Source organism: Neocloeon triangulifer, unplaced genomic scaffold (genome assembly GCF_031216515.1).
Source record: "Neocloeon triangulifer isolate White Clay Creek 2 clone unplaced genomic scaffold, ASM3121651v1 ptg000014l, whole genome shotgun sequence".
NCBI lineage: Eukaryota > Metazoa > Arthropoda > Insecta > Ephemeroptera > Baetidae > Neocloeon > Neocloeon triangulifer.
In genome coordinates, this window is record NW_026775556.1 from 5,767,040 (window position 1) to 5,780,613 (window position 13,574).

At 39.2% G+C, this 13,574-nt stretch overlaps 3 protein-coding genes across 9 annotated transcripts; 1 reads left to right on the forward strand and 2 right to left on the reverse strand.

The window, feature by feature from the left end:
* Positions 1–151: 151 nt before the first annotated feature.
* LOC132201765 (E3 ubiquitin-protein ligase TRIM33-like) lies at positions 152–5,120 on the reverse strand. Of its 4 annotated transcripts, none has more exons than XM_059628211.1 (16): positions 4,927–5,120; positions 4,323–4,544; positions 4,031–4,267; positions 3,649–3,974; positions 3,441–3,589; positions 3,269–3,379; positions 3,018–3,212; positions 2,850–2,962; positions 2,457–2,791; positions 1,936–2,414; positions 1,639–1,876; positions 1,447–1,585; positions 1,214–1,391; positions 973–1,153; positions 764–919; positions 152–700 (listed from the first exon to the last, which is right to left on the reverse strand). In XM_059628211.1, exons 2-16 carry the CDS (start codon positions 4,540–4,542, stop codon positions 515–517), a joined length of 3,243 nt encoding a protein of 1,080 aa, XP_059484194.1. In that variant the 5' UTR covers positions 4,543–4,544; positions 4,927–5,120; the 3' UTR covers positions 152–514. The 4 variants fall into 4 exon arrangements, with proteins under 4 accessions (XP_059484194.1, XP_059484196.1, XP_059484195.1 ...); XM_059628213.1 differs by having other exon boundaries at positions 1,936–2,393; positions 4,900–5,119; XM_059628212.1 differs by having other exon boundaries at positions 1,642–1,876; positions 4,900–5,119.
* Positions 5,121–5,431: 311 nt separating this feature from the next.
* Positions 5,432–10,491, forward strand: LOC132201770 (suppressor of cytokine signaling 5). Of its 4 annotated transcripts, none has more exons than XM_059628220.1 (6): positions 5,432–5,603; positions 7,109–7,258; positions 8,040–8,644; positions 8,806–8,984; positions 9,043–9,198; positions 9,313–10,491. In XM_059628220.1, the coding sequence occupies exons 2-6, from the start codon at positions 7,131–7,133 to the stop codon at positions 9,679–9,681; spliced, it is 1,437 nt and encodes a 478-aa protein (XP_059484203.1). In that variant the 5' UTR covers positions 5,432–5,603; positions 7,109–7,130; the 3' UTR covers positions 9,682–10,491. The 4 variants fall into 4 exon arrangements, with proteins under 4 accessions (XP_059484203.1, XP_059484207.1, XP_059484206.1 ...); XM_059628224.1 differs by having other exon boundaries at positions 5,438–5,603; positions 8,040–8,629; XM_059628223.1 differs by lacking the exon at positions 5,432–5,603 and adding an exon at positions 5,653–5,842.
* A 415-nt stretch (positions 10,492–10,906) lies between these two features.
* Positions 10,907–13,517, reverse strand: LOC132201769 (protein arginine N-methyltransferase 1). The gene is made up of 9 exons (XM_059628219.1): positions 13,260–13,517; positions 12,701–13,039; positions 12,379–12,630; positions 12,224–12,327; positions 11,985–12,172; positions 11,701–11,924; positions 11,427–11,650; positions 11,223–11,367; positions 10,907–11,170 (listed from the first exon to the last, which is right to left on the reverse strand). The coding sequence occupies exons 1-9, from the start codon at positions 13,276–13,278 to the stop codon at positions 11,058–11,060; spliced, it is 1,608 nt and encodes a 535-aa protein (XP_059484202.1). The 5' UTR covers positions 13,279–13,517; the 3' UTR covers positions 10,907–11,057.
* Between the last annotated feature and the right edge of the window lie 57 nt (positions 13,518–13,574).

Consider the following 13,574-nt stretch of genomic DNA (forward strand, 5'->3'; position numbering starts at 1 on the left):
TAATTTTAATATAATTAAAAAAAAACAGTACAATAATATTGTATTTTTTTTCAATTCAATAAAAAATGCACATTTTTTAATAAATTTTATTTTAAAATTAATTTTTATTTAAACTAAAAAACAATGCCAAAAGTTCAAACTCCTTTAAAACTAAAAAAAAAAAATCGTGAGCTTTACACGAGCTTATAATTATAATCGTTCATATTATATTCTTGGAAAAATACGGAAGCATAATATTGAGTTGTTCACATATTTGCAAAAGCGTTTCAATGATAGTGGTAGCTCCTTTTTTTAACAATTAAGCTCACACATTCACTCGATTCAGCCACCCATTTTCACACAGCCTAACTTGCACTCTTACATAGTATTAAGAATTTATTTGTATTAATAACATGATTCCGGCACTTTTGTGAGAGTAGTTGCATTTAAATATTTTGTTTTACTTCAAATTGCAAGATGAATTAAATTAAAATCAACTTGAAGTGTCCACTGCACTGGGCAAGTTTGTTTCTAATCAGAATTGAGGTGAGACTGATTTGCGCAATTTCTTTGCCGGTTCTTCGTCTTCTGCATCCAGGCTTCTTCTATTGCTGCTCATCGTTGCCGCAGACCTCTTTGAGTATTTGGGAGTGTATAAGTGGACGAGCTTCTCAAACACGGCCTCTAATGATTGGGCAGCGTTATAAACAGATGACCCCTTCTATAATAATAATAAGCAAAAAATTAAAATAAAATAATCCTATGCAATACAATTTGGGATTACTTCATTGTAAAGGTAAGCATTCCTAAAAATTTGACGAACGTCTGTGATGAACTGACTGTACGATTTGTAACAGCCTTCATGTCCAGGTTCCACATTTTTCTTAATGACGTCTAAAGACATGGGTCTCTGAATGCGCTCCAAGTAATCAGGGAACAGCTGCAATATGGGTTTAAATTAATTCAAGATCATCTAGAGTTTGAAAAATGTACTTCCGCATTGACGGGCTCTCGGAAAGATTGGCTCATATCAACTTGGCTGTAGAGTTCAAGCAAGCACCGCTGTGCCAGTCTCATCTCTGCAGTTGTTAGAACGCCTTCTGGGTTTTTGTTTGCAAGTCTTTTGATGTCGTTAATGTTTGTACATAGCAAACATTGCCATGAATCTGGAATTCTGCATTAAGGAAAATTTATTATTAATTTTTTTTTTAAATAATAAAAAGAATAAACTTACTGATCAATGGAGCCCAAATTTGGGATGTGGCAGTAAGTGTGGAAAACTTTCGGGCACCGATCGCAGCAAACAAGGTCCCCACCATCCATGCAGACGGCACACCAGTCATCATTAGGGTCGGCATCGTCCTTGGAGAACATATCCGTATCAGTAGACAGAGCATCATTTGTTGCTGGAGCTGAAATTAAAATCTTATTCAATATTACTCCCTTTCAAGTCAGAGAATAGATTACTTTCGACAGGGGGTGTCTGCTTCATTCCAGGGGATCCAGTCGAACTGTCAACAACAGTCCCTGCAGTTTCACTGGAACCTGCCTTGCTACTGGACTGTTTGTTTGAATCCAAATAGCTGAAGAGGTCCTTCATTGAATTCTAGAAATAAAAGCATTAGTCTTGTGTGCAATTTACGGTTTTTGGTGACAAACTACTTGACAGAAGGAATCTAGCTGTCCGCCTGCATCCAACGAGTTTCTCGAGTTTGCAGGTGAAGGAGTGGACCTGCTGCCCGAAGAGGTAACCTGCTCCCCTTGATTCATCCATTGGCTGCTCAGGGTGATTTTGAAATTGTCATTAGGGGGTTGAGTGTGTGGAGGGGTTGGCTGTTGTTGGTGCCGGTCAGGAGGAAGAACCCAGTCGGGCTGAGAAACTTGAGGCGTAGTAGTTCTAAAACACAAGAGAAATATGAATTTATAAAAATATGTCCATACTTATTGAAACTATACATGGTCATTCCGCCCGGCTGATTTATCGTTATGCTCGATGGTAATTTCTGGAGTTGCTGTTGAACTAAGAGTTGCTGTTGCTGCTGCTGTTGTTGTCTCTGCTTTTGCTGCATTTGCTGCTGATATTGTTGCTGCAACTGATATTGCTGCTGTTGCTGTTGGATTTGTTGCTGCTGGTGTTGTTGTTGCTGCTGGTGTTGTTGCTGCTGCTGCTGCTGGTGTTGTTGCTGCTGGTGACTTACTTTAGGTTGGAGGTGCTGATGGAGAATTTGATTCTTTTGCATTAGCGCCGTTTGCTGTTGGGGCATGATTTGGTTATACAAGGGGCTGCTCATTGCCATTGTTGACTGGGGTCTGTAGTTAATGGTGATGGGGGAACGACCTCTGGGCATATTAGGCATCGCCATTGGAGGAGACAGAAGATTTCTCAAGGGTCCAGGATGAGTGGAGGAAGTGACCTTCAAGCCAAAATTATTCACCTACTTTTACTTTGGAATAAACAGAAAATATGAAATAATTACCTGATGCGGATTGCCAGCGGGTCTAATGGTGACACTGGAAGGCATGTTGAGGCACGATGGGGGTTGAGTGTTGTGTATGACCATATTAGGTGGCACTACCGATTGCTGCAAGGTTCGAGCACCTTGACGCTGGAATTGGTGTTGAGAATGGTGCTGCTGCGGCTGTTGCTGCTGCATAGGCAAAATAGGCATGGGCTGCTGTCGGTGAGGTGGAGGCGGTGGCGGCTGAGGAGCTGCAGGCGGACCTGGTGAGGTGCTGTCCTGAGCAGCTGTGATTAATTTGTCACATGTCATGTAGCGTCCGTCTACAATTATGCCTCCCAAGGTGTTAAGAACTAGAATTCAATATTATAATAAATACATTTAAAAAATTTTAAGACTGATTTGACTTACCATTGCAAACAGATTCAATTTTGTTAACAACAAACTGAATTCGAACAGGAATGTCAGGATTAGGAATATCTGCTCGTCTACTTTTGATTCGATTCAAATGGCCAACTATGGTCCTGAGACATTTAAAAATGGATTAGGATATCAGTAACAGAGTAACAAAGAAATTACTTCTTGGAAAATAGAAGCGCTAAGTCGGAGCCGGTTTCGAGTTGGTGCGACACAGCTGTTATGCAATGGTCCGTCAGTTTGGTGATTTGTTCAAGTGTTGCCCGCTTGTCTTCCAACGTTCTTTGTTTTTCTTCACACACTTCGTTTAGGCACTGCACAATTTTCTTGCAACGTTTGTTGATGACATTGGTGAGCCTAAAATAATTTGAATTTGAATAATGTTCAACTTGAAATTAAAAATTTAAATTTACTGCACAATGACGTTGGTTATATCTGTAAGAAGTTGATCCTTTTTGGAAACAATCGCTTTGCTACGCCCGTCAATTACTGTGACAGCACTCTCAAGCAAGGTTCGTTTATATCTGTATTGATAACAAAATCATTAGAACTGCAAATCATACCTCAATAATATATTATTCATACTTGACTTCTGAGAGTAAGTCCATCAATGATCTTCTTGCCTCCGACGCAATTTCATTCACAAATTTAAAGCTATGATTTCGGTGAGAGAGAAGCTGGCAATCCCTGCATGTTAGTTGGTCACACATCTCACAGAAGAGGGAGAGAGTTTCCTAAAAATGAAGTACCAAAATTAATTTTGCACATATTAATTAAATTAAAATCTGCTCACAACAGGATGAATGGGGCAGTGGAGTTCAGCTGCTTGAGTCTGGTTACTGCTTTTCTGCATTTCAGCTGCTTGATTTTTGTCAACGATTGTGTGATCTTTAGTCACTTTCACTCTTCGATGCGCTTGCACACAACCATCACACAAAAATTCGCTGCAGTCCTGGCAGTAGCTTGTAGCTGCTATGTTTTCCTCACAACTTGTACAAAATTCATCTTTCTCACTCTCGTTAGCTGTGCTAGTCTTGTCTTGCTCAATAATAAATCGATCTTCAATCAATTTACTCTGAATCGTGGATATGTTGCAGTGGGCACACAATATTCCATTATCTGAAAGTAATAATTTGATATTTCAAGTTCTTTTTTAACATCTATATTAAACAAACCTATAATTTCTTGATTGCTCTTTTCTGAGAGTTTCGTGTCAATGCAGCCACTGCAGGCAGAATGAAGACATTCCAAAAGCAGTGGTCTGTCTGCTTTCGTCATGGACGTATTGCAGATAACACACTTCATAGTTAGATCAACTGTCTCCCCAGAGCTCTCGTTGTTTGTCGTTGGACAGTCTTTCTCTTCAGTTTTTTCAATATTCGCATGCTCATCCATTTTCTCCTCTGCAACGCCTGCAAAAAATTGTTGTTTATGTCTGCAAAACCTGTAGGTTTCAAAATTGCTAACCATTGCTTGTGCTGCCGTTTGATGAGTCGGTTCCATTTTCGCAAGGAACTTCAAATTTTTCCACTTTTACAGAAGACTCTTCTTGGGGAGTAAACTCCGTCTCTGGGGCTGTCTCAGGGTTCGGTTGTTCAGCAGGTACTTCGACAGGTTGATCTTTGCTCAGCTCCTCTTTTTCGGGAGCTGTTTCTTCCGGAACAGGGTTTACCTGAACCACGTCCATTTCTAGAAAATTTTACAAAATACATGCTTAAATTAAAAGTTTTTTACAGATTGAACATTACACCTTAAAACAATTTAATTGGCAATGAACAGCATTAAATTATAAAATAAATTTATGTACATATTGTTTTTAGCAAATTTGATTTCTTCAATCAGCAAAAGCGCAGAAAAATGTTAATTCTTTTAAAACAGGATGTAAGCAAATTTAATAAACCAACTCAAAAATAAATAAAATGAAACACGCATGGAACGGAAACAACAGTTATATGGGAAGAAGTTAATTCTGGCGTTCCCTTCTTCCGTCGGTGAAGAAGTGGCAATAATGACGCCGGTACGCAAAAGAACACACAAAACACACCTTACGAGCACGAACAACAAGTGTTACCCTCTGCTGAAAGGAAGTAGTGTGCCGTATTCACCCCGAATTATCCCAAATCCCAAAACTCATTGTCTGTTTTGAACCCAAGCATAAAAAGATGGTCGGAATCGGAAAAGCGGAGCGGTGTTGCTGTTCAATTTTGTTTAGCGTCCACCCATTGGCTGTTGATCTAGTCTATGGCTGCCTGGCTGGGGCGGGCAGGTTCGTTCATGCAGCTCCACGGCAGCCCATTTTCATTGTCGCAGAACAGCGAACGAGCGGTGGAACATACATGGAACGAGAGGAACATTCCAGTCGGTGGCGCTCTCTAGACGGTCGGCCTTGAACGCTCAGGGAAAATACTTAACGAAAAGGACACGATACTCCAGCCATGTTGATTTTAGTAAATTATTGTTTACAGCATTTCACTGTTGCAACAGTGAAATTCAACGCGCAAAATTTGAACCGCGCAAAGTTCACATCCGACTCGGCGAATATCGGCATCCCTTTGATCATTTTACGAAAACAATTGCCAAGTGATGTCACGAGTGACGTCAGGACGTCCTCCATAAATGTAGCATAAGGAAAGGAGATCGCAGCATTCGAGGTAGCAGCCCAAAATTGCACTTTTCGCAGCTTCTCACGGCGGTACCTACGATTACAAAAATTAAATCCTCCGGAAAGAAGTCGAAATCCGCTTCTAGGTGAGTAATCAATTCGAGAAGGGCGATGTGCGCCGCAAATTCGACACTCGGGGATGGAGAAAGTCTGGCCCATTCATTCTCTCTGTGATGAGCCATGTTTGCGTAATTATCTACGTATATTGCCCAAAATTTTCGTGACGAGCTCGGGAAGGCTTTTGATAATCTCGGTTGTCTTGAGTCTCGACGCATTCAGAGCTCGGACGTGGCCGACGGTGTCTGATTCCGGTTCGAATTCTCAAGTATGAACGAAATTTCGTCAGCCAGCAGCTCAACCCCGGATCCATCCCTGCTCATTCATATAACATACGATTTTAGCCAATTAATTCAAGCCTCAAGGTTGGCCACACACAATAGGCACAACCGATTCCGAGATTGAACTTACTCAATTGATTCTTTCACGTATTACGCACGGGTAAAGGTAAAGGGTGCATTTTTTTTATTAAATATTTCATGTAATATGTATATTCTCTATACTTTCGCTTCTTTTGCTCTCAATTGGATGATAAAAATACACATGCGTGTTTTTTTTTTATCTTATGGGTTACTTTGTTTCGTCCATTGCAGCTCATCGCCAGCAATTCCTCAGGCAATCCGATCACATTCATTACATATTTCAAATCCTCATAATTATATTTCCGCTCGACGTTTTTATTTCAAATTGGGTCTGATGCGCAATTCGAGTGACACGAAGGATGTGTTTAAAATGTCTACACAGCGGTTTGTGTGTGTGGTGTGTGGTCATTTAAAGCTCTTCTCCATGAGCAGCACACATAGAATATTATTATTAGTGATTGATGGTCTTTAGTCTTTAATTATCAATTTCGTAAGATCGAGATGAGAAAATAATATTTGTCTGACAATGAGCAAACATGCAGCTGTCAAGAAACGCCACTGATCGATTCATTCAGTCATTCACTCCTGGATTTTTGTCATTATACATAGTGGAGTTTAACGTCATCATATTATACGCCTGTGGTTGGCCTGGCTGATTCATTTCCTGATAGCAAATCTGCGTGTGCTCTTGTATGATAGAAAATCAAAATGGAACTTTCTACCCTAACCATAATTTTTTGTTTGTTTTGTAAATTAAGACGTATATCTGGTGAATATTTGATAAAAAATTTAAAGTCATTTTTAATGCCATGTTGATTGAATAATTATTATTAAAGTACACTATAGGTGTGCGACGTTATATTATTTAAATTAGGAGATCATTTCTTGACGAAGCTGCTTCACACAAACTAAAAGTACATAACCGTGTTAAAAATGTTTCCTATATTCTTTAAATTGATTGTTATATTACATCACATCGCATAAAAAGTATTAATCCGTCAATTTGGGGACGTGACTTGACAAAAAACACAAAAAAATTAAAAAGAAAATGTTGGAATAATTGTTGATATTAGAAAGGAAAAACTGAATTTGAAGTTTTTCATATTCATACTCAATTTAATGGTGTTTATTTGTCATATTTTTATATGAATTATTCTAAATTGTGCTTGCAGATCGGAAGCATCATGGCCTAGCATGGGCCATCGGCTGTCTCTGCCGACAAGGCTGTCGAGTGCGATGACATCTAACTCGCAGGAAAATGTTAGCACGTCAGACCCGGTAACACAGACACAACAGCCATCAGCTTCTACAGGCTCTGGAAGGTAAAAAATTGATTGTTAAAAAAAAAAAAATTTCGAGATCAAAATCTTAGATAATTTGCAAACAGAGAAAGTTGATTTAAATATAGCTGTCAAGAGAACTGAGAATTTCAATATTTATTTTTATTAGTGATATCTGGGACACATTTTGCATTTTCTTCAAATATATCTATTGGCTTATTTCTTAAATTTTTGTTCAATATGAATCAGACTATTTACTTTGAATAATCTTTGTGGTTTTGTGGGCCATTAGGGCAACGGGCAACTCCATATTAAATATACCATCTCCATACAAAATTGAAATGAACTTATTGTTAGTTGGCACTGAATAAACAAACGAATAGGATAATTTTATAACTGCTGTAAAAACAATAATAGTCAAATTTGTTGAAGTTAGGGAACGGTAGTGCATTATTGTTCACATTTGTCTTTGAAGAAGCAAACAGTTTTTAGTTTGTAGATGGTCAATTAGGAAATTTCTGGGTATGATCAGCTTGAGCTGTTTAAAAAAGCTAGAGTATCATTTACTTGTTTTTGAATTTAAACATTTACGCTTGGCATATATGGTGTATAATTAGAAAAGTTACTAATATTGTGACTCATTCTCTACCGATGCAGAATTTCTGACGCACAGATTAGTTCCACCTCAAAACTTCTCACAACTGCTATTATACTAGATTATATCAATCAAAATCATGAGAATTTTTTTCTAAACAAATTGTGTTGTTTGTAGTTTATTGAATTTCAAGTTACATGCAGTTAATTGAAAAATTAAATGTTTTAGAGCGACGTCCTTTGTTTTCGGACGACGATCAAGGCGAGGCCGCAGCAGCGAGTCTGCCGAAGCAAAAGCAGAGAAAAAGAAGTCAAAGGGCCAGCAGAACTGGGCTACCAAATTAAATTGCCGCAAGATGAAAGTAAACCAAAGCAAGACCACCTCCGAGTCGATAGACATACCTCAGCCAAGCGCCGCATGCGAGGTGTGCGTCTGCACGGGCTACCGGCGTACAGCCGAGCACCACTTGGGCGCAGGCATCGTCTTCCAGGCGGCCGCCCCCTATGTTCCTGATCTCCCCGAGGTCGACTGCCTCCCACCGAAAGATCCAGACGACCTCGAAGCAGAGGCAGCTGCGGCGGCGGCCAGAAAGGCGCGCAGGAGCTCCTGTCCGAGTACACTCGGAAGTCAGGCCAACTTGGCTCTGGCGGTGGCTGCCGCTAATTTGATGCCGAGTGATCAGGAAGGTGCTGTAGGATGTGATCCTGTAATTGATCTGTCAAGATTCAAACCTGAAGATTTTCCCACTGAGGACTGTGATGAGCTTGCTAGACTAGAGAGGGCCAGGGAAATGAGGGAAGGAGTGGAACCGCCACCAGGTAAACTAAAATTGGGTATGAATTTAGGGTATCAAAGTTTATTTTAAATTTAAATGTTTACTTTGAATAATGTTGCTAAATATAAATTGGATGGTCACCCATTTTTGTTTAATTTATCTATAGTTTTTTTTTATCAGTATTGTAATAACTAATAGTGTAAAAATTTTGAATTTCAGGATTTGGCCGTTTTAGTTCCTTACGGAGACAATTTAATCAAATAGGTGCTGCAGATCTGCTTTCGTTAGACGGCCTGGCTGCTGCTCTTTTGCACGCCCACATAGGAACACCTCCAAACACAGACCAGGCGCAATCAATTGTTCCCTTTGAATTACCACAAATCAGTGCTTCAGATAAGGTGTGTTGAAGAGAAATGGTTCTTATTTTTGAAATTTAATTTATTTTTACATCTACAGGTGCACACCCAAGTGGACTACATTCACTGTCTTGTGCCTGATTTGCATCACATCACCGCCTGCGGTTTTTATTGGGGCAAGATGGACAGATACGAGGCTGAGCGTCTGCTTGAGGGCAGACAAGAAGGCTCTTTCTTACTGAGGGATTCTGCACAGGTATACACCCCAAGACAAATTTTTTAATTTTAATCCAAAATGCCTATGATTTAATTCTTTTGACAAATCTTAAAAATAAAATAAAAATTTCTAATGTAATTTTTTAATCTTCAGGATGAGTACCTCTTCTCTGTGAGCTTCCGAAAGTATGGTCGTTCTCTGCATGCCAGGATTGAGCAGTGGAACCACCGGTTTAGCTTCGACTCACATGACCCAGGTGTCTATTCTTCAGACACAGTTTGTGGATTGATTGAGCACTATAAGGATCCGACGTGTTGCATGTTCTTCGAGCCAATGCTGACCATCCCTCTGCCTCGAAACTACCCATTCTCTCTACAACACCTATCACGAGCTGTTGTAAGCTCATGCATCAGCTACGACGGCATTTCTCAGCTGCACATTCCAAAGCCGTTGAAGGCCTATCTGAAGGAATACCACTACAAGCAGAGGGTGCGCGTTCGGCATTACGAGAATGAAATATGACAGCGTGAGGTGGGCCAGATTGTCCGGCCACCCTACAACAGGGACTCGCTGCTCAAATTCTACAGCTCGTTTGTATACCAGCGTCAGTGACGTGGGTTGCGGACTATTGCGAAAATGTTTGTCCTGCATCACTATTTTGGCCATTGAAGTTTGCTCGTAACGTACTTAAGTGCTTGTGAGTTGCGTGAAGACTTGTATTTACCTTCTTTTACACTATTACTCTAAATGACTTGGTCTACTTTAAAAATTTGGTGAATCCTCTTGCATTCTTGCCAAACTTCCAAAACTTATATTTTCGTTGCCCATCCAATATTTCAGTGTTGTGAAATTATTACCCCCACGATGATATTCTATGATAGTTTCATGCTACGCTTTTTCTTGCTGAATGAAATCATGCGCATTGTATTATTTTATTTTAAGTCAAGTTGAACAATATGTTATTTTATTTGTCGCTCAGGCTGAAATTAGCTATTTACTTTTGCTTTCTCACTGTGATCCTTTAGTGTTGCTGCTGACACCCTTGTTTTCAATTATATTTTCATTGTCATTAACTTATCAATGGCCAAAGAAGGGAAGGTGATAAGTAGTGCTAAATGAATCAGACTGTAGGCTAGATTGATTGAGCAGGGCCACACTTGTGTGTGAGCATGTATTTATTGTGTGCTTCATATTCACCAAATTATTGGTTACTACAGATAATTCTTATGTTTATATTGGAAAATAATTCTTAACAATATTCTACTGTAATATAGCTCACTCGGCTGAAATGATCTGTTTTGATTTAAATATATATGTGAATAATGAAAGCAATCCAATTGCATTACTTGATTTATAATCTTTAACCTGGTTTGTAGAATTCATTAACTTCTTTTGCTTCTAATTTATAAAGCACTATTTTAATTCTTTTTAGCTCAAAACGTGATTGATTTATGTTAAGAAATTTTATCAATGCTACACATCTCTTAGTGAGCACCTAATCTGACTTAACTAAGTTTGCAATAGAAGTCAAATTCTTTAATTTAAATATCTGTAAGCATATTTTAGTTGATTATAATTCAAAAATTTTTAATGGTTACAACCTCTTTAAAATTGTGCAAGATAATTTCAAAAACTTCTAGACATTGATTGTAGCATATCTTTGTCAGAGCAAGGTAAATATAATGATTGACAATTATTGCCACATAAATACAAAATTGTAGCAGTTCAAAAAAAGAGACTCTTTAAGTCTGCGTTGATTGAATTGTTTTGAACATGTTGAAACGTTTAAACATATGGATTAAAAAAGCTTGATTGATCGTACATGCACTGCTCCTGTCACAGAACCTAATAAAGGTGCCAAAAGCGAAAGACGCAAGTTACATGAGCTCGGCAGGCAATCAACTGACGATATACTGGAATTTCTCTTTTCCCTCCAATTGAATATAAATCTTCAAGGACCGACAATCTTTCTTTTGGCGCAAACACTCAAACGTCCCTTTGATTATTTCTCCTGCAAAAAGAAACTTTGATATTGGAGAAAAATCCTACCAAATTAAATTTACCTGGTTGCAATAAGAATGGTTCGTCCAAAAAGAACACTGTTTGCTTCCAGTGTGTTGGAGTTGCCAGCGGTCCAGTAGAAAAGCTGACTGGGTTATCAAGGTCAAAAAAGACATCAAAGTATCCGGCCAAACTAGTTAGCAGCACCTGAAATTAAATAATAAATTATTGAACCCTTACATACATTTGACGGTGGGAGACAATACCTCCCCAGAGGTGTGCAGAGCCTTCAATTCAAAAGGCACACAGTAACTGAGCTCGCGGGATGTGCATTTGTTCAAGTCGAGTTCTCTAAGCTTAAAAGAAGTAGTCACAACCGATTCTGGTCTAGCAATCTCCACAGCAGGAACATGTACAGTCTCTTTTCTGAGGCCACTCATTTTGAAAGAGTAAACGTCCTCCCAAAATCCAATGAGCTCATTGTGCCGCTCTGAAAATTTCAATTAAGACCTAATTCAAGATTTGAAATCCTGAACTTGCCCAAATCTGATAATCCAACCAAGCTCATATCACATCTGTTAGGAAGAAGAAGACCACCAGGCTTTAGGTGGTGATCCCTTGCGTGAATTACACTGTCTAACATTCCTTCAAAGAGAAGTAGGTAGCCCATCCACTCTGATATGATTGCGTCCACTTTCGGAATGTTGTCAAGGTCCTCTAACCTGCCTTTGATTAGCTGAATTTGGTCCTCCAACTTATTTTCACTATAAATTGAAAGGGCATGTAAAAAATGAACGGTTCCAAAGAGTTGGTAAATTAATTACCGAACTATATCCATTGCATGATAAATAATGTCAGACTGGTCAACAGCCACCACTTTTTCAGCACCTGCCTGCGCGCAAAACATCGAGAGGATTCCAGTTCCACATCCAAGATCTAACACAGTGATTCCCTTTATCTGTTTTTCGTTGCTTAAGAGTGCATTGCGATATGTTTCGGTTCGAACTTTGTCCTAAAATATCCAGCATAAAAATAATATCTGAAAAAGGGTATTTTGACTAACGGAGAGCATCTCGTGATGAATCCCAAAATGGGCATAGCTGCTAAAGTAAGCTTCGTCATCCTCCAATTTGATCCCTTTAACCACCGTATCCAAATCAGCCTCAACTAGAAACACATTTATAAAAACACCAAATCATCAATGCTGCATATATTTACCTGAGGATTTATCAGAGATTCCAGCCTCAAGCAATGCTCTGGACAGAGATCGCATTCGGGCAATGTCTCCTTGCAAGATTTGAATTTCATCATTTTTTTGTGCCAATGCCATGTGCAACCCTTCGAGGTTATTTTGAAGCTCTCGGAAATGCGCCTCAGTCAATGTGACCTTTCCGTCTTCGGAATTGACGACGTGATACCCTGTTGGAGTGAAATTCCTTGGCTCCGATAAAACTCGATCCTCCTCAAAATCTGAAATTTTAAAAATCATCAAAATAAAATTTTAATTTTAAACTTCTAATGAAGCTATCCTCTTCTGTACCATACATCAGCCAGGGGTCATTTTCCAATACTGGCTTGAGGTACATGTCAAGGTCCCAGAGGGGCTCTTTGCAGACCATCAGCTCGTCGGCGCCCATGTTGTGCATTCGAATGAAGTTTACCAATTTGATATACGAGTAGGTGTCCATGTTGTACTTCTTGGATAAAATTTTTAGGTCGAATTTGTGTCCCTCAGCTGCGTGCGACACTGTCTCCAGAATGGAGGGAAACGTTTTTGAGCAAAACAAACATTGGACGGGCTGCGACGTCTCTTCCATCTCATCCCACGCAGCTTCATCATCGTCCTCTTCATCGCTCCCGCAAGGCACCAAATCTGGCACTGAAAAAAGAGATCAAGATTAAATTAAATTTTTTAACGATAAAAAAAGAGAAAATTTAAAAAGAGCGTCTCTAATTTTCATTAAAAAGATGGAAATAAAAAAAGCAGCAATTAACAAAATAATTATGCATTATTGGTGTGCGACCAATCTTACCCCAGACCTGCCCCAGACCAAAATTATTTGTTTCCATATTTGAAAAGTCTGAAAACTCAATTTTACCTTCTGATGAGTTAGCCATTTTTAAAGAAAATTATTAGCTGAATAAATGCAACGGTTCAAAAGTGGAAAGTTTGATGAGGTCGACGTCAAGCTCCGAGCACAAGCTCAAGTTTATTCCACTAGAAAAAAACACTTTTCTCACAAATTCAAGAGTTCTTTTAGTTTTTGGTCGAATCAAAACACGTGTGTGTGATCGTTCTGCAGCAGCAAGCACTGGATTCCCTTCCCCTTCGTTTGTTTACGTTTTCGGCCCGACTGTTTTCTAGCCTCTTTGGCTGTACCTCCTCGTACCTCTTTGACTGCCACCCCCACCTC

Bases quoted from the DNA above. Each gene is read 5' to 3' on its own strand.
- LOC132201769 (XM_059628219.1), bottom strand. The intron at 11,925-11,984 runs GTAATTAATTTA...TTCAATTTATAG, and splicing joins CATGCAATGGATATAGTTCG to TGAAAATAAGTTGGAGGACC. The intron at 11,368-11,426 runs GTATTGTCTCCC...ATTTAATTTCAG, and splicing joins CTCTGCACACCTCTGGGGAG to GTGCTGCTAACTAGTTTGGC.
- LOC132201770 (XM_059628220.1), top strand. From the start codon at position 7,131: ATGGGCCATCGGCTGTCTCTGCCGACAAGGCTGTCGAGTGCGATGACA. The intron at 8,645-8,805 runs GTATGAATTTAG...TTTGAATTTCAG, and splicing joins ACCAGGTAAACTAAAATTGG to GATTTGGCCGTTTTAGTTCC. The intron at 9,199-9,312 runs GTATACACCCCA...TTTAATCTTCAG, and splicing joins TACTGAGGGATTCTGCACAG to GATGAGTACCTCTTCTCTGT.
- LOC132201765 (XM_059628211.1), bottom strand. From the start codon at position 4,542: ATGGACGTGGTTCAGGTAAACCCTGTTCCGGAAGAAACAGCTCCCGAA. The intron at 1,877-1,935 runs GTATAGTTTCAA...CTTGTGTTTTAG, and splicing joins CAGCCGGGCGGAATGACCAT to AACTACTACGCCTCAAGTTT. The intron at 1,392-1,446 runs GTAATCTATTCT...TTTTAATTTCAG, and splicing joins GCAGACACCCCCTGTCGAAA to CTCCAGCAACAAATGATGCT.